This window comes from Rattus norvegicus, chromosome X, assembly GCF_021556685.1.
Source record: "Rattus norvegicus strain SHRSP/BbbUtx chromosome X, alternate assembly SHRSP_T2T, whole genome shotgun sequence".
Classification (NCBI taxonomy): Eukaryota; Metazoa; Chordata; class Mammalia; order Rodentia; family Muridae; genus Rattus; species Rattus norvegicus.
In genome coordinates, this window is record NC_141554.1 from 130,118,116 (window position 1) to 130,141,681 (window position 23,566).

Sequence of the window (23,566 nt, forward strand, 5' to 3'; positions counted from 1 at the left end):
CCGCTCTTGGGCATATACCCAAAAGATGCTCCAGCATATAACAAAGACACATGCTCCACTATGTTCATAGCAGCCTTATTTATAATAGCCAGAAGCTGGAAAGAACCCAGATGCCCTTCAACAGAGGAATGGATACAGAAAATGTGGTACATCCACACAATGGAATACTACTCAGCTATCAAAAACAATGACTTTATGAAATTCATAGGCAAATGGATGGAAACTGGAAAATATCATCCTGAGTGAGGTAACCCAATCACAGAAAAACCACACATGGCATGCACTCATTGACAAGTGGATATTAGTCCAAATGCTCAAATTACCCTAGATGCATAGAACACATGAAACTCAAGAAGGATGACCAAAATGCAGATGCTTCACTCCTTCGTTAAAAGGCGAACAAGAATACCCTTAGGAGGGGGTAGGGAGGCAAAGTTTAGAACAGAGGCAGAAGAAACACCCATTCAGAGCCTGCCCCACATGTGGCCCATACATATACTGCCACCAAACTAGATAAGATGGATGAAGCAAAGAAGTGCAGGCTGACAGGAACCGGATGTTTATCTCTCCTGAGAGAAATAGCCAGAATACATACAAATACATAGGCAAATGCCAGCAGCAAACCACTGAACTGAGAACAGGCCCCCCGCTGAAGGAATCAGAGAAAGAACTGGAAGAGCTTGAAGGGGCTCGAGACCCCATATGAACAACAATGCCAAACAACCAGAGCTTCCAGGGACTAAGCCACTACCCAAAGACTGTACATGGACTGACCCTGGGCTCCAACTGCATAGGTAGCAATGAATAGCCTAGTAAGGGCACCAGTGAAAGGGGAAGACCTTGGTCCTGCCAAGACTGAATCCCCAATGAATGGGATTCTTGGGGGGAGGGCAGTCGGTAATGGGTGGAGGATGGGGAGAGGAACACCCATATAGAAGGGGAGGCGGAGGGGCTAGGGGGATGTTGACTTGAAAACCAGGAAAGGGAATAACATTTGAAATGTGAATAAGAAATACCCAATTTAATAAAGATGGAAAAATATTAGTCAAAGAAATGAAAGGGAAACATATTACCTGGTTGATTTGAAAACTTTTGAACATAACCATTTGTTTTGGCAGGACCGAATTTAACAGGTTTCAAAACAGTGGTTTTCTTTTTCTTGCCTAATTTTAACTGCTTTGTGATCTGGGGTGAGACTCATTTTCAATGGCATTATAAGTTTCTCATTAGTAACTAATTTTCCTAAAGGAAAAATGTTTTAAAGTATGCCTTCTTGATTTTGGTTATTGGTATTTGAGTTCTGGACAGTTGGGTGAATCAAGACCAATTAATTATATTTGTGGCTTTGTTACTTATCTATAAAGTGGGGATGCCAAGAGCCCCTCTCCCTTGTTGTAACAAAGAGAAGTAAATAAAATAATGTATAATAATTACATAGGACAATATTTAGCAGCAATTACATCCTTAGAGAACAGTAGCTTTTGTTACTTTTATTAAGATGTAAAAGAACTTAAAAAAAAAAACCGAGGAAGTCCTGTAACAGAAACTACTGAATACATTTCTCCAAGAGAAAGTGGAGTGGCTGGCTGTTCAGGTCTTTTGTGTATATGGCATTTCTTTGGGAAATGCTCCAAAATTTGAAGGACAATTGCTTTGTTCTTTTCCTCTGAAGGGTTTTGTGCCCTGGACATATTCTCTTCATATTCTCTAACCACACAAGAGGAGTCACACCTTAAACTCCTCAGACTTAGTATCTCCACTTCTTCATGTTTAAAGCTGTTGTCCCAGGTTCTGTGTTCTGACTCTAGGGATTATCCTCACTTGGTATACTGTTAGAAACTTGGCAGTTTCCTTTGTGGGAGAAAGGAATTCCTGGGGGCTGATCAATCTGGCTTGCTGAACGAATAGACTTGGGAACAAGGTAAAACAATGGTCTCTATTTCCATGCTGTGGAACCGACTAGTAGCTTGCTGTCAGCCATATGTCCTGTTAGTTCCCAGTCAAATATAGTTATCACAGAACTAGCCTATAATTGCCACTGCATGCTGGCTTCCACTAGTGCAGGGACACCGAGGAAGCCTGAGCTTGCACAGGAGGAACACTTGGCTCCCCATTTCACAGAGGTGATCAAGGGCTCAGAGCTGCTGGTCAGTACTCGCCCCACAGATTTTTACATTCTCCTTTCAGGGTCCACTTCTTCCATTCTTACTTCACCCTTATCCCTCACAGCAGTGAACACTGTGTTGGGCTGGGCACGGACTTATTTATTCATCCATTGAACCCCACAGGGATCGGTAAATACTTGTTAAATCGCACTGCCTCTTTACTGCTTCAGCAGCATCCTTTCTTTTTTTTTGTTATTTAGATGCAATTTTACCTTGTCTTCCCAGGGATGCTGTAAATTTTTTCTGAGTGCATGGACTTCTACCTCATTCCTGTCCCCTGCAGTGCCACACTATACTTTAAGCATTATGCTCTACAAACTGCTTAGGCAAAATGGGGCCCACCCTAGGAGCTGAGTAAAAATTTCTCCTTGACTACTTACTTTTTATTTTTTAACTGTGATTGTTAGGAGAAAATAGCATGCAACAAGCCATCAATTACTAAACCATGTTCTTACTGTAATTCTAGTTCAAATCAAAACCTATCCAAGCTTAGTTGGAAATTAGCAACTTACTCATAAACAGTTGTCCATCCATTTTCATTACTTTTTGTTGCCAGAAGTCCCGTGTTTCCTGGGTAGGTCATCAAGGCCAAATTGTAGCCTTGGGCTGAGACTCTTTTCAGGACTCCATTGCTACTTATGGTAAGCCAGTAGACTTGTCCACCAGGCACCACAAGCCACAGAGGCATCCCGCCTGCATCCCGGCGTATATGCACTGAATTGCCATTGCTGCTAGTGATCGCGCCCAAATCACCTTCCGCGTTGTAGGTGAAGTTATAAACATAGTCCCTGGTTATCAAGTTCATGGTATGTAGGTGAGTTCCATTGACGGTGAACTGGTAGAGTTCTTGGTCAGCAGGAGAGGCAATCTCATAAAGGTTCATATCATTCAGGTGGGCTTGATTCTTGCTAATGGTACGGATTCGAACATTGCCAAGGTCTGCTACATAGAGGGTGCCATCAGGTGACACTGCTAAAGAGGAAGGGGCTTTCATCTTTGCATCTTTGGCGTAGCCACCGTCACCTATGGAGAAAGACCTTGATATTAATAATTGGCATCGAAGAACCTTGAGGGGCATAGCCTGGACGTAAAGCCACACACATTTGAAAACCATTTTAAAAAACAATCAGTAAACCATCATTCTTTGCAGGCTCCCCCTCTGATTATTTTGAAACCCATTATTCAAAAGATCATAATTCTTGAGTCAGTATCACTAAAGATGAACAGTAAGATGTAATTATCTCAGTTACACCAATTTTGTGAATTCCTAAATCCCGCTGTTCAGAATCTATTATATTGCAAGATACAAGAACAGCAAATAATGATAGCCACACAGAATTTCCCTGCAATTCCACGAGTCTTCTTCCTGTTGCTGCTTGCGGGATCTGTTTTAAGATCTTCCAGTCCCACTCTGCTTAGAGGTCTTTCCCTCTGTTAATTTCACATTGTCCCAATGTCAAAATATACGATCTATAAGTGTAACAATGTCTCCAAATATCACCTTGTTAACTGGGATAAATAGATTTATCTTAAATAAAAGATATAAGTTACTAAAATATTTAGGAATCTCATTGTTCAAGAAAATACTGGAAATATTGAACAAAGTCGCTAGATCTGGATTCCCTTGGCCCATTGAAACACAGAACTTATGAGAGCCATTCAATCTTGGATGAGTAGCTTAATTGGTTTGCATGTAGCATGAAGGGATTTCTGTTTGGCAGGTAAATAGAAGAACTGTTGGCATTTATAGGTCTCTTTGATATCCAGAATAACTATTCCATGTTTGGGGAAAAGACTCATCTTTTCCTCTCCTATTTTAGCAGTAAGGAAAGGGCACTGCTGTTTATGGGATTTCAGAGTTTTTAAAATCAAGTAATGTAAGAAACTGATGTTGTAAGAAAGAACTTAACCATTGTGGAATTTAAATTTTCTTGTGCACTCTCAAAGCAGTCTACTTGGGGTCCCTTCTAGTGTCTAATAGAACATGCTTTTAATATGGAAAGCAGTCATTTAGGGCAAGTATATTTTTCCATAATAAAATCAGTAAATATGTTTTAATACCTATTTTCCTTTATGTAATGCAAAAATAATGGCATGATCTTAAATCTGTATGCTGTCAACTTTTTGAGAATCTGAAAAGTTATTCCATTTGTTTGTCCTAAGAACAGCCAAGTGCCATGATGGAGAAACACACTTATCTCTGTGTAACACGTAAGGCAGATGGATTGTGAACAGGTTTTATGGCTTTTCCGGGTCAGTAAGTCAGCTGTCAGAGTTGCCTCTCAATGCATTGCTTTCTCCACGAGCCCACACAATAGTTTATCTGAATTCCTTTTGTTTTCCTTTAGGCTTTTCTGATGCAGGCTTTGCTTTTGAAAAGAGAGAGGGGGAAGCTGCTGAATTGCTAAAAAGGTCATACCTGAAAAACAGTCACAGTTGGGATCAATTTTACAGTCACAGTCAGTGGGAGCACCAGCGATGATGGAGATCTCCCCATTGGTGGTCACTTGCTGAATGCGGTTCACTTTCCTCTCGTCTGTTTCAGCGATGAAGAGCAGCCCGCTGTGGGAGACGCTGATGGCCCTGGCTGACTCCAGAGTAGAGTGAATTGCTACTTTGCTGACCAAGAAATGATCGATGCCGGGCACCTGGCAGTGAATGGGACGCCCTGCAATGATCCGCACACGCCTGTTCTCAGAAATTTGCAGCACAATGTTGTTATCCAGGACATACAATGAATTGTCCATGGGATTGACTGCAAGGTCTGTTGGCCACTCCAATCGCACCTACAGAAAGAACAGAGCGCACATCATCACGTTACTACATCTTCCCAGAGATACTTTTACTGGAAAAATAATAAATAGCTTACTGTTCCTGTACTATTACTGATTTCAGCAACATTGATGCTGTCTGGCAATGAGGGATGCCTAGGTAATCACACAGCATATTTATCATCTCGGCTATTCCCGATGGAGTATAAATTGGTTTTCAAAGTCTTAGAAGTATCTTCTAGAGTAGTGGTTTTCACAGTGTGGTCTCTGGACCAACTACCATAGTATCTCTTGGAAAATGGTTAGAAATGCAAATTCTGAGGCTCTGTCCAAGTACCATAATCCTGGTATCCATAGTATCATAGTCCCTAAGAATGGGGATCCAACCATCTGTGCTTTTGCAAATCTTCTAGTGATTCTGAAGGCTGTTGCTGTAGGGTTGCTGGATCACTAAAATCAACCCTCCCCACCCCGAACACAATCTCTTAATGTCTCGTTTATTCTCAGAAAAGCAAAATCCTAAAGATTTGGGGGCAATAGAGAGTGCTGGGGAAACCAGGTTTAACTCAATCAATAGCCTTTTTGGACAGGGCCTGCCATTAACATGTGCCTAATATCCATCTTGTATATCATGTAGGTCTGGACCTCTAGTTATTACTTCAGAGTCCTAGGCTGGCACATCTTCCTCACTTAGCTGGATCTTGTTTACTCCTTTAGTCCTCCACCTTGGCAAAGAAACAGGTTGGTTTGTTATTTCCCTGAATGTCTGTGAACATTCTTTGGATTAAGCCTTGTGCTAGCTAGGCTTTAGGGATTAAAACAATGCTTCCACGACATAAACCCATGCCTTCAAATAACTTTTTGGTCTAGCAGAGCCCTTGGAAACACTATTAGCAATTACTCTCGATGTTGTGAAAAGGAAGCAATAGAAATGAAATGAAAACCCTTCACATAGACATGGAGTCAGGATATTAACAGAAGAAATGGTATAATAAGCCAAGCATGAAGTATCTAGTAGGAGCAGAGGGGCATGGGTCTGACGACAATTTGGGAAGAGCAAATGGCATGGGTAAAAGCCTAAACACCAGAGCATGACTCATCTTGGTTACAATAAATATTTCAGTAAAGTTAATATAGTTTCAGTGTGTGTAAATAAATAGTGATGCCAACCAGAAGATAGTGACTAGATGTGACAGAGTCAGTCTTGTCCCTTTTACATTTATAACCTGTGGTCCTGACCTCCAATGTGACTATGTTTGGAGAGAAGGCATTTACAGAGTACATTTTGACAGTTGCGATTGGAAGGCTGGATCCCTAATTTAAATCATAGGTGTGATTATGAAAATGGAGATGTTTATATGTGAACATAGCAAGACGACGGACATCTGATTCTCAAAGAGATTGCCCAGGTAAAATGAGCACCTGTGTCATGGGGTTCCAGCGTCCAAAGATATGAGAAAAAAATGTTTGTTATTGAAGATGACAAATCTTTGACACTTTGCTATGACATCTCTGGCAAACAAATATACCAGCTGATGAAAGGAAGCACTCAGTTATTTTGTCCTTGTGTCTGGGGGTAGCCACTGATGGGCTTTAAGTAGGAGAGTGGCATAGTCATATTTGGGTTTAAGGTGGATCTTATTGGCTGCTGTTGTGACAATGTAGGAGGCACAGGTGAGATGACGTTCCCAGAGGAGGCTTCTTGAGTAGGCTAGGTAAGGAATTTCCATACATAAACTAGGATGACAATGTAGGGTATTGAGAATACAAGAATTTGAGATATGTTAGAGAGGAACAAAACAATGTCTGTTCATGCATGCCTGTGTGCCTGTTTGTGTGTGTGTAGTGTGCTCTGTCCAAGTGCTGTGTGAGATGCTAGGAATACACAAATTAAACATGAGTCTACTGTAGTTAATTTCTGGCCACGAGTTGGCTCTGTGCCTGTCCTGACACTTCCCGGCAGTGACTACCTATCTCTAGGCACTTCTCAGAGCACTGTGGTCCATGTGGCAACTCCCTACATCAGCGGTCATTACTGTCCATTTCTCTCCTTTCAGGCTAGACAAAGGCAGCAAAAGTGTCCTATTCAGGACCAAAATAGTGACAGTTATATAACTATTCTTTTTAGCTTTGAGTGAAAGCCGGAGGAAGTCTTTGTTTCTCTCATGGAATCTGAACGTTTGGGAAGCAGATGTGGGCTGTCATTGCTTTTTTTTTTTTTTTGGTTCTTTTTTTTTTTTTCGGAGCTGGGAACCGAACCCAGGGCCTTGCGCTTCCTAGGCAAGCGCTCTACCACTGAGCTAAATCCCCAGCCCTGTCATTGCTTTTTGAGGCCCTCTACTTCCTCAGCTGAATGAGGCCTTATTAACAAAGTAGAAAAGGGCTCCATCTGATATCTGAGATGAGAACTTTCTTTTTTCCCTTGTGCCCGATGAGGGTGGCCAATTGGAGCTGTGAGGAGAACAAAGGTTGCCTTTGGCTTCTCCTTATTATACCGCATGGGGACATTTATCCCAACATCTGAGTGTCTCTCATTGTGTCCCCACAAGTCTGTGTGCCCTCTACCTCCACCTCTACAAATGCTGGCCTTCTATGGTCAGTACCATCTGCCTCTGGGCAGCTAGGAATTTAGTGCTAATGGGGTATAAAGCTCTGCTTGTATTATGCATGTTCTACAGAGCCTTTCGGACGGAGGCCATTGGATAAACATTAAACACCAGCATCAACAGCTCCCAGAACAGTTTGTGTGATGTGTTCCTCAGCATGTCTGTCTGAGGCCTTTGCATGTCAGTGTGCTGCTGGAGAGAGACAGAGTGAGAGCCTGCTGCCAGTGCTGTTGCTTTTGCTGCAGCAGAGGGTTGAGTCTTCCTTTACCCTGTGCCCCCACCTTGGACCTCTATAGACACTATCAAACGTGCACAGAAGCTGTCTATGTGCTCTAGTCCTATAGAACAGGGTCCCCCAGGAAATAAGTCAGGGCTGGCTGAGGAAGAGGAAATGAATTTATTTCAGTACAACACTCCTCTTTTGATGGAGTCTGAAGCCAGTGACCCAGAAAAACAAAGCTGGCTGAAATGACATTCTAATTATCCCCACTCTAGGAGCCAAAGCCAGGCCAGAGGCCGAGGAATGGCACACACCTGGCAGAAGCTAGGGAAGGAACATATTTTAGACTCTGCTCTCAGCTATCAAGTCTGCCTCTGAGATAAAGACTGGTGGTGAGAAATCATGCTGTGAAATCCTCCGACTCTCTCAAGCCGATTTAAGCCGATACTATTGGTGTCATGTTTATTAGATTTAATATTGCCTCAAAAATACACCAGCCATTGTGTCTGTTTGTTTTCTTTCCCATCAAATGAGCTACCCTCTGGCAGTTTCCTGTGACTAAAGTGGCCTTTGTGCATTTGAGACACTTTCTATGCCAACTCCACAGAATCCCTTTAATTCCCATTTGATTCAGCAGAGCAGCTTGTCTATGAGATCTGCTCAGATGAAAACTGTATGCCTACTTAGTAGTCAAGGGGCCAGTGTTCGAGAGGACAGACCTTTTCACTGCTTTTCGGTTGTCAGTTTCTTTTATGTTGTTCTCATGTTAAATACATTCCTTTCCAGGTAAGTCATCAAGGAACTAGTGCTTTATACCCACACGATAGAAACACAGCTTTTACTCTTAAGGCGTTTCCACCTCCCCCCAACTTACGGAATGATGTTTTTGAGCTGATTCTGGCTGATGGGACTAGCATCTATTAGCTGTGGAGAGATCCAGAACGCTATGCTACTGAGATGGTTCTAAGGTTAACTTGCAGAAGATGCTGCCATGTGTACAACCATTTTTCTTTCTCCTTTTGAAAATGGGGGTAGTATGTCGTGGTTGAACAGAGCATTTTCTTTTCTTTTGGAGTGGGAGAAGAAAGAGCGAAGAGCAGCAGTGAAGGGTCTTGTAAACTCTGCTTGCTGACCCAGCCTACAGGCAAACCTTTAGGTCTAATTTGTGGTGCTTGCCCCACCTTGTAAAAATATACTAATTTGTTCAAACTGTCAAAATGTGTTTAAGCTAAACTAGCATTAAAGGTCACTGGCATAGCCTCCAGCTGGTAGAATGTGCCCATCCCTCAACGACCTTCCCTGAGAAATAACCCTGAGCAGAAAGGAGCTCTTGGTTGGGATGTCAGCACTCGGGAGCACTGTCTTCCTCTGCTAATTGAAAACTCGCCTTGAAGGGAGTTGACTCTCAGGTCAACCAGTCCCGTGGTTGGCTTAGAGTTCTAGCTAATTTTGACCTCAGTATCACTGTCGAAGACAGCAGGATCCTATAGGGGAATAAAACCTGTGCGTAAAAGCAAGTACTAAATATGAGCCTTTTGATTATACAAAGTTCAAGATGCCCCCAGTTACAGAACTAGCTGACAATGAAGAGTTAGAGCATCGGTTACATATTTGGCCTCCCTCTAAGAGTTTTACTGAGGGTTCCTGCCCTTAATTCTGTGTAAAAGTAGGAAAACTAGGTTATCTTTTATGTAGCGCTGATATTCTCATCTGTAGCAAGGAAAATAGGTTAACGACTATGTGTCAGCATGTACATATACATGAAAATTTATTTTCATATAGATTAAAGATATGTGGTGATATATGCCATTCATCCTAGTGTCTGGCACATGCCGAGGGGTGCTAGGTGGTTTTAGTAGCAGTTTCATGGTCATGGGTGTTTCTAGCTAGAGGAAGCCAGTCCAGTCAATGAAGTGGAAGTCAATGAAGTCTTTCAACATTTCCCTAAACTTCAGTTTTCTGTATGAGATATTTTCTGAATTGTGCTTCACCACTGTGTTGACTATACTGGAGTTGACTTAATGCTTTTCTTTAAAGTGACCTATTTTAAAATGAGTATGTGCTGTACACTTTTTGAGATGGTCTTGATCTCTAGTATAATCCTTACAAAATTGGAGAAACACTACTATGGTTCATTATTAATGGACTACTATTTATTGAGTCTTTCATAGGTATCAAGTAATTTCTATGAATTAGTATTTTATGTACTTCAGAAAACAATCATCTGAGAACAATGATTTCTTTTTTTTTTGACATCTGATTTTTTTTTTTATTAACTTGAGTATTTCTTATATACATTTCGAGTGTTATTCCCTTTCCCGGTTTCCGGGCAAACATCCCCCTCCCCTCTCCCCTTCCTTATGGGTGTTCCCCTCCCGACCCTCCCCCCATTGCCGCCCTCCCCCCCATAGTCTAGTTCACTGGGGGAGAGAACAATGATTTCTAATCCCAATTTCTCCATATTTCTGTCCTTCATTAGTTCTTAGTTAAGTGGTGGAAGGCAGATATAAAAATATGTCATCCAATGTAACACAGGTAAATGTCATGGCAAATGCATGCGTAGAGTGATATGGGTACGTAGAAGTGGGAATTCAAGCAAGATTCACAGAAATGATAATTAGACTTAACTTGAAAGAAGGAACAAAGGAACCAAGGAAGAAGAATGATCTCAGCAGAGGAAAATTAATAAAATCAAGGAAGCATGAAATCATATGGAAATGTGTGGATTATGAGCTGGGTTTTCTCAGTTATGATACAGGGTAGCCTATTGTTGGCAAATGGCATTCTAATGTTTGCTAAGATAAGGGATAGGTCCAGGTTTCTTTGGGGAGGCATTTTTTTTCATGTTACCTAGCATTTTTTTATTAGGTATGTTTTTTTACTTACATTTCAATTGTTATTCCCTTTCCCGGTTTCCTGTCCATAAGCCCCCATCCACTCCCCCTTCCTCATATGGGTGTTCCCCCCATCCATTCCCCTTAGTGCCCCCCAACATTCTCCTGCACTGGGGGTCCAACCTTGGCAGGACCAAGGGCTTCCCCTTCCACTGGTGCCCCAACATGGCTATCCTCTGCCACATATGCAGTTGGAGCCCTGGGTTAGTCCATGTATAGTCTTTTTGGGAGACATTTTTTAGTTGGGGTCAGCATCATGCATTGGTAGGATGTTTAGCATCATTGTTCCACAGAAATCAGTAGTATCTTTACCCCTATTAATAACAATCACAACAAATGTCTGTTCCATAAGGAACAGTAACATGATGAAGAGACAATGGAGATCGTTAAAGGGGACCGCTGATAAGGTCAGATTAATATTTTAAAAAAATCACTTAGGGTGAAGCTGAGGAATATGTTGGAGGGAAAGTAGACTAGCTACAGGATAATCATTCTAGAGACCTGCCATTCATCATTGCATCCATCCATTAATGTGTTCTCCCATCCAGCCATCTGCTATATATCTTCCTGGCACATAGAGTCCGGAATCCTGTTTCTCATTTAGATTCAGAACATGTGTGAAATGTGTGAGCAAAAGTTCTGTCCTCTCTACGTAGAGGAAATGCTCAGATGTACTAGAGTAAAGTGATTAGGAGCTTCATGGATTAAAAACATTTAAATGATAGGATTTGCTATCAAGGTGGCTTCAGAGAATCAATTATCACACAGGCATTTCAGTCTCCTCAGGTAGAAATTATTTTAAATAATACTTTCTGAAAAAATGTAAGAACTCAATGAAAACAAACAATGTAAATCACCAGAGTGACTGGTACATAAAAAGAGGACTGAAAAGAACAGTTAATCTGGATCTGAGGCCAATCTGTACAGCGGTTACAGAAACACATTCCTGCCCGTGATCCCTCTTACCTTTTCCCAACTATTGCAATGCTCTCTTCTCTGGACATCCTATGAACTCTTAAGTTTAATAACATGGCCATACTCTTTAAAGACTTCCAGCAATTTTATATCACCAGGCACTAGATTATTTGCTGTATTCCTTATGGATTTTCCTAACAAATAACACCCCCAAGATTCTTTGGCTTATGTTGGGACACATTATCTCACACACATTTGTCAGCCAATTCCCTAACTAATAGTTTAGTTTATTATTTGGGCCACCTTGTTATTTGGAACAGTACTCTTGGCCCAGCATCAACCACAGGAAATGCTGCATTAATTTCCTTTTTCTGTCAAAAATAAGTGTGTTTCTTCTATTTTCCACACTACACTACATATGAAGATACCAGTTCCAGTGAAGAGAGTGGACTCTTCCCTTCATGGAATTAGAGTCTTTTGCTGACTCTATTTGCTCTTTTTTTTTTGTAAGGGTTTGATGGTGGCATAGAACAGTGGATTATTTCTTTTCCACTCTGGTTGCTTTAAGAAATTAACTATGGTGAAAATGCCTCAAACATAAACTATGATTATTACAGTATTCTTCAATTGCCATCAATTGCCAACAAGTTACTTCCCAAAAGTTCCACAGGGTTGGAGAAAATTAGCTGTTTCTCAGAAGGACCTGCCTTCTATCCCAGACGTGAGATCTCTCTCCTTTAGTCCACTCAGAGAATTTTGGCACATTTAACAAGTGACTCTGCTTGACTTTGAGCTCTATGGCTTCTTCAGTAGGACTTCTCAGGAAGTGGATGATTATCTCCTTTGAGGTATGCCAGCCCTGGGGACGATGCTGTGATGGCAATGAATACCCTGTACCAGGTGTTCTGCCAGCACCACATTAGATGTCCTCGAGCTTCTAAAATCTGACAACCCCAGGTTGTTAGAATCACTTTTTGTCAGTTTTCAAATGGCATTCTTATTTCTTGACACTGATACTGTCTAAGCTTCCTCAAATTTATAAAAGAAGGAAAATGCTGTCTGGAGAAAAAAATGTACTTGGAGATCATGATGACACCTTTGAGAGTGATGGTCCCTATTGATCTTGTTTCTAAAGAGTGGAAAGCATGAGAAGGTGAAATATATCAAGATTTCACGGCCTTGTCAACAAGAAAATTATTTCCCATTATCTCAGAGTCACACTTTTTTTTTATTAACTTGAGTATTTCTTATATACATTTCAAGTGTTATTCCCTTTCCCGGTATCCGGGCAAACATCCCCCTCCCCCCTCCCCTTCCTTATGGGTGTTCCCCTCCCAACCCTCCCCCCATTGCCGCCCTCCCCCCACCAGTCTAGTTCACTGGGGGTTCAGTCTTAGCAGGACCCAGGGCTTCCCCTTCCACTGGTGCTCTTACTAGGATATTCATTGCTACCTATGGGGTCAGAGTCCAGAGTCAGTCCATGTATAGTCTTTAGGTAGTGGCTTAGTCCCTGGAAGCTCTGGTTGCTTGGCATTGTTGTACAGATGGGGTCTCGAGCCCCTTCAAGCTCTTCCAGTTCTTTCTCTGATTCCTTCAACGGGGGTCCTGTTCTCAGTTCAGTGGTTTGCTGCTGGCATTCGCCTCTGTATTTGCTGTATTCTGGCTGTGTCTCTCAGGAGCGATCTACATCCGGCTCCTGTCGGTCTGCACTTCTTTGCTTCATCCATCTTGTCTAATTGGATGGCTGTATATGTATGGGCCACATGTGGGGCAGGCTCTGAATGGGTGTTCCTTCAGTCTCTGTTTTAATCTTTGCCTCTCTCTTCCCTGCCAAGGGTATTCTTGTTCCCCCTTTTAAAGAAGGAGTGAAGCATTCACATTTTGATCATCCGTCTTGAGTTTCATTTGTTCTAGGTATCTAGGGTAATTCAAGCATTTGGGCTAATAGCCACTTATCAGTGAGTGCATACAATGTATGTCTTTCTGTGATTGGGTTAGCTCACTCAGGATGATATTTTCCAGTTCCGACCATTTGCCTACGAGTTTCATAAAGTCGTTGTTTTTGATAGCTGAGTAATATTCCATTGTGTAGATGTACCACATTTTCTGTATCCATTCCTCTGTTGAAGGGCATCTGGGTTCTTTCCAGCTTCTGGCTATTATAAATAAGGCTGCAGTGAACATAGTGGAGCACGTGTCTTTTTTATATGTTGGGGCATCTTTTGGGTATATGCCCAAGAGAGGTATAGCTGGATCCTCAGGCAGTTCAATGTCCAATTTTCTGAGGAACCTCCAGACTGATTTCCAGAATGGTTTTACCAGTCTGCAATCCCACCAACAATGGAGGAGTGTTCCTCTTTCTCCACATCCTCGCCAGCATCTGCTGTCACCTGAGTTTTTGATCTTAGCCATTCTCACTGGTGTGAGGTGAAATCTCAGGTTGTTTTGATTTGCATTTCCCTTATGACTAAAGATGTTGAAAATTTCTTTAGGTGTTTCTCAGCCATTCAGCATTCCTCAGCTGTGAATTCTTTGTTTAGCTCTGAACCCCATTTTTTAATAGGGTTATTTGTCTCCCTGCGGTCTAACTTCTTGAGTTCTTTGTATATTTTGGATATAAGGCCTCAGAGTCACACTTTGTAGCTCTTCCTAATGGCGGGACACTTTGAAGAAACTCTTAACCTTTGCTCATAGGCATCCACGTAGTCTGTCTCCATGGTATTGAATCAGAAACCATGAGAAAAATGCAAGCTCAAGTTGCCATGGTCATTGAGAATGAATAGTTAGTGTCAATCCAATCAGGACTTACATTTAGGCTGATATGTAGAATCAGTTTACTATAGAGCACATAGACTAAACTCTGTATGCCCAATGTTTTTAAATTAATTTTGAATAAAATAAATCAAAGCAAAGCAAAACAAAGTATGCTCTATACCTCACGCAAATAGAACAAGAACATCCAAGTAGTGTTGGCATATTTCATATTCTAATAATGTATACCTTTATAAGCAAGGTCATTTAAAAATAGTCTTTTAATGGCAATCTTTATTTGCAATATGGGAAAATCAAGTTTGATCCTGGTGGGATTCCTCCCTTTCGCAAATTTGAAAATGCTCAGATAGGATGAGGGTTAATATGAAATCTCAAATGTTTGCCTCTGATTTTCCTGTTCTAGAGACTAGACCAACTCTAGGTCTATTCAATCTTTCCTCCTTAATGGATGACCTGAATTCTTATGTACATATATATTGCTATTTATAACAAAACATTATTTGCAGTTAACTGTGTCCATATTGTAAAGTTTCAGACAGTATGATGTTAAAGGAATGATGGAATCACCCACAGTTGCAAGTATATGTTATATAATGCTCACCAGAGAGCTAACTGACCTGGAAGAAAATTTCTACGGTCTTGGCTATCTTTGGGACATATGAATGGTGAAAGTTTTGCGAAATATCTTGGACAATGATATTGCTTAGAAATAGACATTATGTAATCAGGTAGTAGTAATTCAGGAGCCGGGATCCCGAATGAATATGTGGATCTTCCACCTCAATCCTGAATGATACATTTACTCAGCCTGGTATCTTGCTTGCACCTGTGTTGTTTTGGCATTTTCTGTTATTCTCAGTGGAATATAATCAAAAGGGAGAGGATGCTTTAGCTTTTCGGTTTTCATTTTGATTGGAGCTACTGATTATACCGTTATAGATACACCGGTTTAACAAATTTCTAGTGTTTCCTCTTTGGAGAAATCACCTGTATTTACAAAATTAAACTAAATTGAAATAAATTAAAATTTCGGTAAACGTGGGAAGACAACAAGGACAGTCTTTTAGAACTGTTCATTTTAACTGGTGCATTAAAAACCTTAAAAGCTGTTCATATTAATGGAATATGATATAAAGGTTTTGATATATATTCTATAATGTCTAAATCAGACTAACTACAGTTATCTCCTCAAGAACTTTTTGTTTCTCTACAGTAAAAACTTTCAAAATCCTGTCTCCTACACTTTTGAAATGTAAAGCTGCTTAATTGCTGCCTGGAGTCATTGAACTGAAACTAGCATCAAAATAGTTTGCTCCTTTTCAACTGTACCTTAATATCCATGGATAAGCGCCCGCCCTCCACTCCTCTCCCCCATCTCTGATAAACTCCATCCTCCTTTTAACTTCTGGGATATCAACATTTTTATATGATAAGACCATGCAGTATCTGCCTTTCTCTGCTTCTTTTATTTCAATTAACATAATAAGTTCCAATTGCAAGCATTATATAGGGCAGCTCTTCATGCATAAATAGGGTGGGAAATTGATCAAACTTAATGATAAAGATAAATTTCGAGAATCATTGAAAACATGGGACTCCGTCTCCAAGCACTTTAAGAAACTTTTCTAGTTCCACGTGACTCTCAAGCGTACCTAGTGTGTCTGTGCTACACTAAACATACTTGTGTATCTTCTTTTGTCTTCTACCAGGTCTATGAGTGGAGAAGGGAAAGGATGAATACACATGCAGATTATAATCCATCTGGGGTCATACTTGGCAAAGGTTTGTTGATTGAAGACATCAGTGATTTATTGCCTGTAACAATTTCTGTCAATGAAAGTATTTATAAACCAAACTTGCAAATAGAGACTGAAAAGTGCTGTTTCCTCAATGTGCTTTTGTCACTAATCTGGTTTCCATAGGCTGACAGGTATTAGTGAGAGGTGCTCTGTTTCTACAAGTTTGAAGTACATTTGCCACCCCTTTTATGACTTCATTTTTCTGATAATCATGTCTTACAATCAATGCATGTGTTTAATGGAAGATTTAGGATCAATTCCCAAAGCCTTAAAACTTATGTTCATGGAATAATTAATGTAACATGGGATTACCAGTTTGACATAGGGACTTCAGAGGTTGCCTAAAACTCTTTTAGGAAGTCTTTGGGATCAAAATTATTAATAAAGAATTTTTTCCATTATATATATATATGTATATATATATGTATATATATATATATACATATATATATATAGTCACAAGTTAAGAGTTCAGTTCTCTAGAACATCCCTGAAGCTTGTGTGCTCTTAGTTTAAAACATTAAGGTATAATCCAGGCGGGATGGCACACATCTGCATTCTCCATACTCAGATTTAGAGTCATTGAGAGTTAGGCCAGCCTATGCTGTGTAAATGAAACTTATAAAGCAACAACAACAACAACAACAACAACAAAAACCAAAGCAACAAAACCCCAAAACGAATCTTTTCTCAACACAAGCAACAAAGCAACGATACCCATGCTATTAGTTTCAAATGACATGATAAAACTCGTACGAAGAAAAATACCTTTGCAATGGTGAAGGGAATATCAGGGTACAAATGACCCAACAGGTGGCAATGGGATGGGATCTAATGAGGGAGGAAGAGAGAGATGAATACAGAAGATGGAAGGAGGAGGGTTTAAAAAGAAGCAAGGGTGTCTGAAAGTTACATGGAATCATATTATTAATGATCGACCTAAAATACCCATAGTCTCTGTAAGTAAGTGCATACATATACATTTATAGAGTAAATGAAAAGTTCTCATTTAGGCTGACACTGCTCCCTCCAAGAATCAAAGACCATAAAACAACAACAACAGCAACAACAACAACAACCACCCACTAAGTATGAGAAATTCTCTTTTGGGTTGCTCATCAGGGTTGTTGAAGAGACCCCAAAACATTACAGACTATAGCTCTTGTTCTTAGTTGCCTGAGGTGGAAGGGTAAGTGTCTATTGCTGAAGCTACCATGCACTTTAGATGGGACCCAAAGACCCCCGAGCTGGAATTGATCTGAAAACTTTTTCCTTAATGACTAACTTCCATGGTACCAAAAGCTGTTATGTAGTCTTTCAAAAGAGGTAAGCAACCAGAAGTCCTACCCAGCTATGACACTTATGAACCACGATAATGACTAATATGGTACAATACCCCTAGTGGTGCAGTAGTTGCATATATACCTTGGAGGTAAACCAACAGCTCTTTAACCATTCAACAAGACGTAAGTCATTCCTGGTACTGGAACCCTAGCCAACTACCCAGGACTTGTGAATTTATGGATCTTGGATAAGATCTTACAACTGTCACTTTACTAAAGCAGCATAATCCCTAACTACATTCTAAATTTTTGTCCTATTTCCACGGATAAGTGTACTTCTCATCCTGCATCAAAGAAACTTATCTTTGCAAGAGATAAAGACCATTACAGAAAACTACAACCAATCAAAACTCAGACTTGTGGAGCCCAGTCACAACTGATACATCTGTAATACAATTCCTGTTATCTAAGACTAAGAAGGCATATCTTTTCTGTAAAGGGGTCCCAAGACCAAAAATTTTGGGAATGATTATTCTAGAAGAAATGAACAGTGAACGAGGCCCTTCTTTTAATATAGGGCTTTCATTTAGGCTCATTAAGAGAATATTCTCATGTTTCTTCGAAGATGGCTCTTGGGTCCATAAGCCTTGTCCAAAATTATATTGTTGGAGAGCCTGAAAATCTTCAGTTCCACTGGAGACCCAAAACCTGATGGGTGCTATAAAAGTTTGTTCATACAGGCTCCCTAAGAACAATCAGCATGTACACGCTCCCTATGAGTCTGCTGTGTAATTGCCACTACCTCATCCTAATAACAGGCATAATTGCTCTGAGTTTCCGCCGACCCTTTCTGGCATCTCTTTTCTGAAGGCTCAATTTTGGAAATGGCACTTGTGAATACACAGGATGTTTAACAACTTCCACTTTTCAATTTACAGTCAAAGTCATCTATCAGCAGGAGATGAAGGCCCAGTGTGAACACTACAGAATGTCCTTCAGACTCCATGGTTAATTTGTTTGTAAATTCGATGGTTATTGTAAGAAGAACATATTGTACATGGTGCTGCTTCCATGATGCCACTTGCCAATTTACTATTTGTGTCTGTTGGATCTTGGGTTTTATCATTGCAGTCAAAGAAATAACCCTTTCAGCACTTGGAGAAGTGGGGAGAGGAATGTGGAATACCGTCTTCTCTCTTAAGACTCTATTTTAATTTTACATCTATTTAGTAAATACCTATTGTGTATTCATCACCGTGGGTGATATGATGGCTGAGGGAGGGTCAAGCAGACAACAGCCCAGGAAAGTAGAAAACAATATGAGGCCAGGCAATGGTAGCGGGAGTTTTGTGATAATACAGAGGGAGGAGATCACTGTGTGTCTTTGTGCAGGAGATGGGACTCTTGTCCTCCTGAGAGCCAAGGTTTTGCTTGTACAGAAAGCCTGAGGCTTAAAAAGAACTCCCTGAAATCATTCTTCAGTTTCTTCCTGCTGAGAAGTTGCAGAAACTTGTCTGTTGCAGGTTGTTAATATTATAGTATTGGCCCAAAAAAGATAGGCCAAGCTTCCAATTCCCTTTGGCACCTAGAGCAATTTGCAGGCCAGAAGTATGAGCGCACAGCTTTTATGAAATGGCCTGATTTCATTGATCAGCCACTCTGAGATTATGTTTTCATTTCTGTAGTTACTGCTCTCCCTTCTTGCTGATGGTTTCAGGAGGAAACTATTAAAAAATTCCACCACGGAGATGTGAAGATATAAGTGGGCATGGCTCTGAGTGGGAAGAGAAAACATCACGATTCATCACTGCTCCTCTCCTCTGAAGTTCATTTCAAGTGAGACGAGAATGCCACAGATTGTCTCTCTCATCTTAACTCTGGAATGACTCCAAATGATAAGGACACTAATAACAGCAGATGGCCTAATGAATATTTAGAAGGAGGACTTAAATGGTTGTATTTTCATTAGGGTTTCAGTGTGCTTCCGGGTTTTGCCCACCACTTCCCCGTGTGAAAGACAAAAATCACACACACTCAACAGATGGCCCAGCTCAAGCTTGTGTTTCCAGAACTCTGGAGATTGACCACCTGACCCCTTACCACTCACAAAGAGTCATTTAAGAAAGCATGCTGATTATAAACTTGAGAGTGAACAAAACAAAAAAAAATATAGCTGATGAATATTGAATACCTGAGCTTTAACAAGAAGGGAGTTACAACAGCTCTGGCTGAAGTCTTTTAATAACAGCTTCTTACAGATCTAGTAATGATGAAATCCTCTGTGGCAAACAGTCTACTCTAATTAATGTTTCATCCAAACTGTAAGCGTATCTGAGTGACTCCAGCAGCAACAATGACATGAAAATCTAACACCTCATTGCACAGTACGCTAGTTATTAAGTTACTGTCTCACAGCTCCAAACTCACCCCTTTAAAGACATTGCTTTGTGATTCTGGGGTTGAGGCTATACTATCTACAGGGCTTTTTTTTTGCCAGCTGGATTTCTAATAGATTCTGACACTATGGAAAATAAAAGGATGCTGGGAGGCTCGGTGAGAAGGGATTGGTTCCTCCTTGCAGGTTGCTATTTCTATCAATATCGCCTTAATAGAAGTCCTTCATTCTGGCTGCAATGTCTGGCTGCACTTTTCAGCTCGTTTGCATAGTCTGAGACTCAGTCTCATCTTGCCCTCTTACAGGTACCAGAGCCTAATTTGTTATAAGTACATTCTTATTGTGAAACTGTCAGTATCCTTCTCTCAACAGCCTATGTCCTACCTCCATGGAACAAAGCTCCCCCCACCTTTGTAGGTTCTAAGGATCTCAAACTCTTCTTGTTTCCCAGATCTAGGGGTGGCAGCCATTTGTTGAAGTTGTTCTTCATTTTCTTAACCCGTTTAACACCTATGCAACTCATCCCTAGTGTTATAATAATTATTTTCTTTCTTTCTTTTTTTTTTTTTTTGTTCTTTTTTTCGGAGCTGGGGACCGAACCCAGGGCCTTGCGCTTCCTAGGTAAGCGCTCTACCACTGAGCTAAATCCCCAGCCCCCAATAATTATTTTCTATTTTCTCACTGAGTCTTGAGTAATATTTATAGCATGAACCCAAATACAGGAATAAAGGAAGAGCAATGCATTAGTGCAGGCCAGTGGTAACTGGAAAGTAGTGAATGGTTAGTTTCCATTGTGATCGTCACAGTCCAGAAATCATCCTGGGAGAAGGGTCCCTGGGATTGTCTGTGTGTGGTTACCTTGATTTTGTTAGTTGACATTGTAAGATCTGTCCTACTGTTGGAAGAACCATTCCCTGGGCTTGGGTCCCAGAGTGATAGAAAAGTTAACTGGGGATCTAGAATGCACGCGTTTGCTGCACTCTTCTGCCTGTGGGCACAAAGCAACTAACTAGCTGCTTAATGATCCTGTTGTCTTGAATTCCATGCTATGATGTATCCTGTCAAGGGCCATGCAGGAGGAATGACAAACAACTTTAGAACTCATGGCATGTGGCTCACTGGTTAGCACAGCCATGGTGGATGCCCGTAGGACCATGTGTTCTGAGGACTTTGTGCAGTTATGGAGTTTTGTTTCCTTGTTGCCCTCACAACCTCACAATTTAAGAATTGTATGAAAACTTTAAGGGTGTTTCCAGCCCCTCACTGGGCAGTGTCTCTGGCACTCCCAGTACCAATGCTTGATCTCTTTCAGACATTGCTGCTGGAGCAGATTAATGATTCCATCTCCAAAGAGCTTAGAAATGTAGATTGTCAGCAATGACCATCACCCCTAGAAAGCATTTGGGAAAATAAAATTGTTAGTGATGCTAGGTTAAGAAATTTTTGCTGCTGTCTCTGTGTAGAAAATCTTCAGGAACAATGTGAAGTTCAGAAAGGCACACTCTTATTAGTTAAACTAGGGACATTTTACGGTCAGGGAACAAGAACAATGGCAGCGCTGGCTGATGTGACTCTTACTGAGGCTGGACTGGTGATGAGTGATTTCTTATACACACTTTTGCCCTCAGCTTCCTGATAGGATTTATTAAGAATAGCCTAGTAAGGGCATCAGTGGAAGGGGAAGCCCTTGGTCCTGCTAAGACTGAACCCCCAGTGAACGTGATTGTTGGGGGGGTGGGTGGTAATGGGGGGAGGATGGGGAGGGGAAGCCCATTTAGAAGGGGAGGTGGAGGGGTTAGGGGGATGTTGGCATGGAAACCGGGAAAGGGAATAACATTTGAAATGTAAATAAGAAATACCCGATTCAATAAAGATGAAAAAAAAAAAGAATTGCTGATGAGTAGATATACGTTCTGAGGATTTAAAGTAGATATAACAGATTTTTATATATGATAGTTCAGATTTGTGGTTCTTTTAAGATTCTTATAAGACTACTTTTAAGGATAAATAATTAAAAATAATTCATCATTTTTTGTAATCACGAATTGCTGCTTGCCAGTAAGAGAAAGTGCCTGAGAAAACTACCTTGCTTGCTCTCACTTTGTTAATCTATAACAAGTTGCTTAGTTACAAATGTACATGGGTTTTGGGGAATAACTTGTTTTCTTTACCTGTACTACATAATGTTATTTCTTGTATAGGTATTGGGTATCTTAGGGTTTTATTGCTGTGAACAGACACCATGACTAAGGCAAGTCTTTTAAAGCACAACATTTAACTGCGCTGGCTTACAAGTTCAGAGGTTCAGTTCAGTATCATCAAGGCAGGAACATCAATGTGTGAATATGTATATGTCTGTCTGTCCTGCCTGACTGCAAGCATGTATGTGTATGTATGAAGTTATTGGAGTCTGAATTTGCTTCATCCACTCGTGTGTGTGTGTGTGTGTGTGTGTGTGTGTGTGTGTGTGTGTGTGTGTGTATGAATTTTCTCTCTTTCCTTTTCTTTCATGCTGGCCCTAAGAGTTAAAAGTTTTTGCTGGCCACAGAAAATGCCAGCACCAGTTCCCTCAGAGAAAAGTCTGCTGAGTAACTTCTTGAAACCGCCCCCATTAGACGCTATCTAGAACCAAGCCCCATCAGCCCTGCTTAGTTCTGACCTCTGTCAGTTGCTCTCAGCACTGATCCCTGCCTATGTCACACCTTGCTTCCTGTCTTGGTTTACCCACACTGGCACCCATGGATGTCAGAGCAGGTCTTTGACATCCATGACAATTTTTAACAGTACTACACTTTGAACTTTGAATAAAAGAAACATCTTTATCCTTCAAATTCTTTATATTAGAGTATTTTATCATAGCAACAAAAGGAAAGTAAGATGCTGGCAAACGTGAAATTGTAAAGGTAAACAAAAACTATCAAGGGCCATCTTGTTATTAATTAGTCAATGATTTTCATACGTTAGATGGCCTAGGCCAAGACCAAGTAATAGATACTAAAATTGCCATAAAAGTGAAACAACAACAAAAACAACAACAACAGCAACAAAACACATGAAATATATATATGTTAGGAATTTTGTGAATGTGAAGGAATTTGTGTTGTGAAGGCTTTTCTGACCCCCTTGAAATGCTACTATTCTGCACTGCCATATCATTCTTGAGATATTTGAGGGTAATTGCATGGTAGGTTACACCATTTTCGCACATGCCTTTGGAGTTACAGCTCTGTACTTCATGTTTTTGAGGTTGACATACAGCAACATTTTCTCTGTGTCCAGAATTGTATTTGTAAACAGTAATTTGTTGAATATCTACAACTACTTTTTAAAAATATTCTCACTGGATAGTTTCCTTGCTAGATACTGACATCATTCCTTCAGAATTGTCTTTCCATGGCTTTGGTCAATGGAATTGTAGTAAGAGGTGACCCACATAGCATAGACATAAGATTGTACCTCGGTTTATTTTCACATGAATGTGGTGGACATCAAGAGTAAACTGCATTTTCTTGGATTGACTTAAGTTTTGTCCTTAAAAATTGGAATCTTAGAACATTTATTAGAATTAACCATATGACAAACATGTATATTAAACTTTCTGAATCTTTTGAATTTATACAATTCATTAATTAAATGAATTCTATGGCAAAAACATGTATTTTAGGATAAGTCCTCTCAACAAATTGTCTGTTGGTGAGTGCTTTGCATGTTCCTTTGTTCACATTTCTTTTTTTGGCAAAGAAAAT

The 23,566-nt window shown here is 40.5% G+C and overlaps 1 protein-coding gene across 2 annotated transcripts in view; it reads right to left on the reverse strand.

Annotated features, from left to right (window-relative positions):
• Tenm1 (teneurin transmembrane protein 1) overlaps window positions 1-23,566 on the reverse strand; it is an 889,292-nt gene that overhangs the window by 41,519 nt on the left and 824,207 nt on the right. For both annotated transcript variants that reach the window (XM_087599322.1, NM_001446957.1), the window contains 2 exon segments: window positions 4,585-4,951; window positions 2,678-3,188 (listed from right to left, as the gene is read on the reverse strand). In XM_087599322.1, the coding sequence (XP_087455448.1) occupies window positions 2,678-3,188; window positions 4,585-4,951 (878 nt within the window).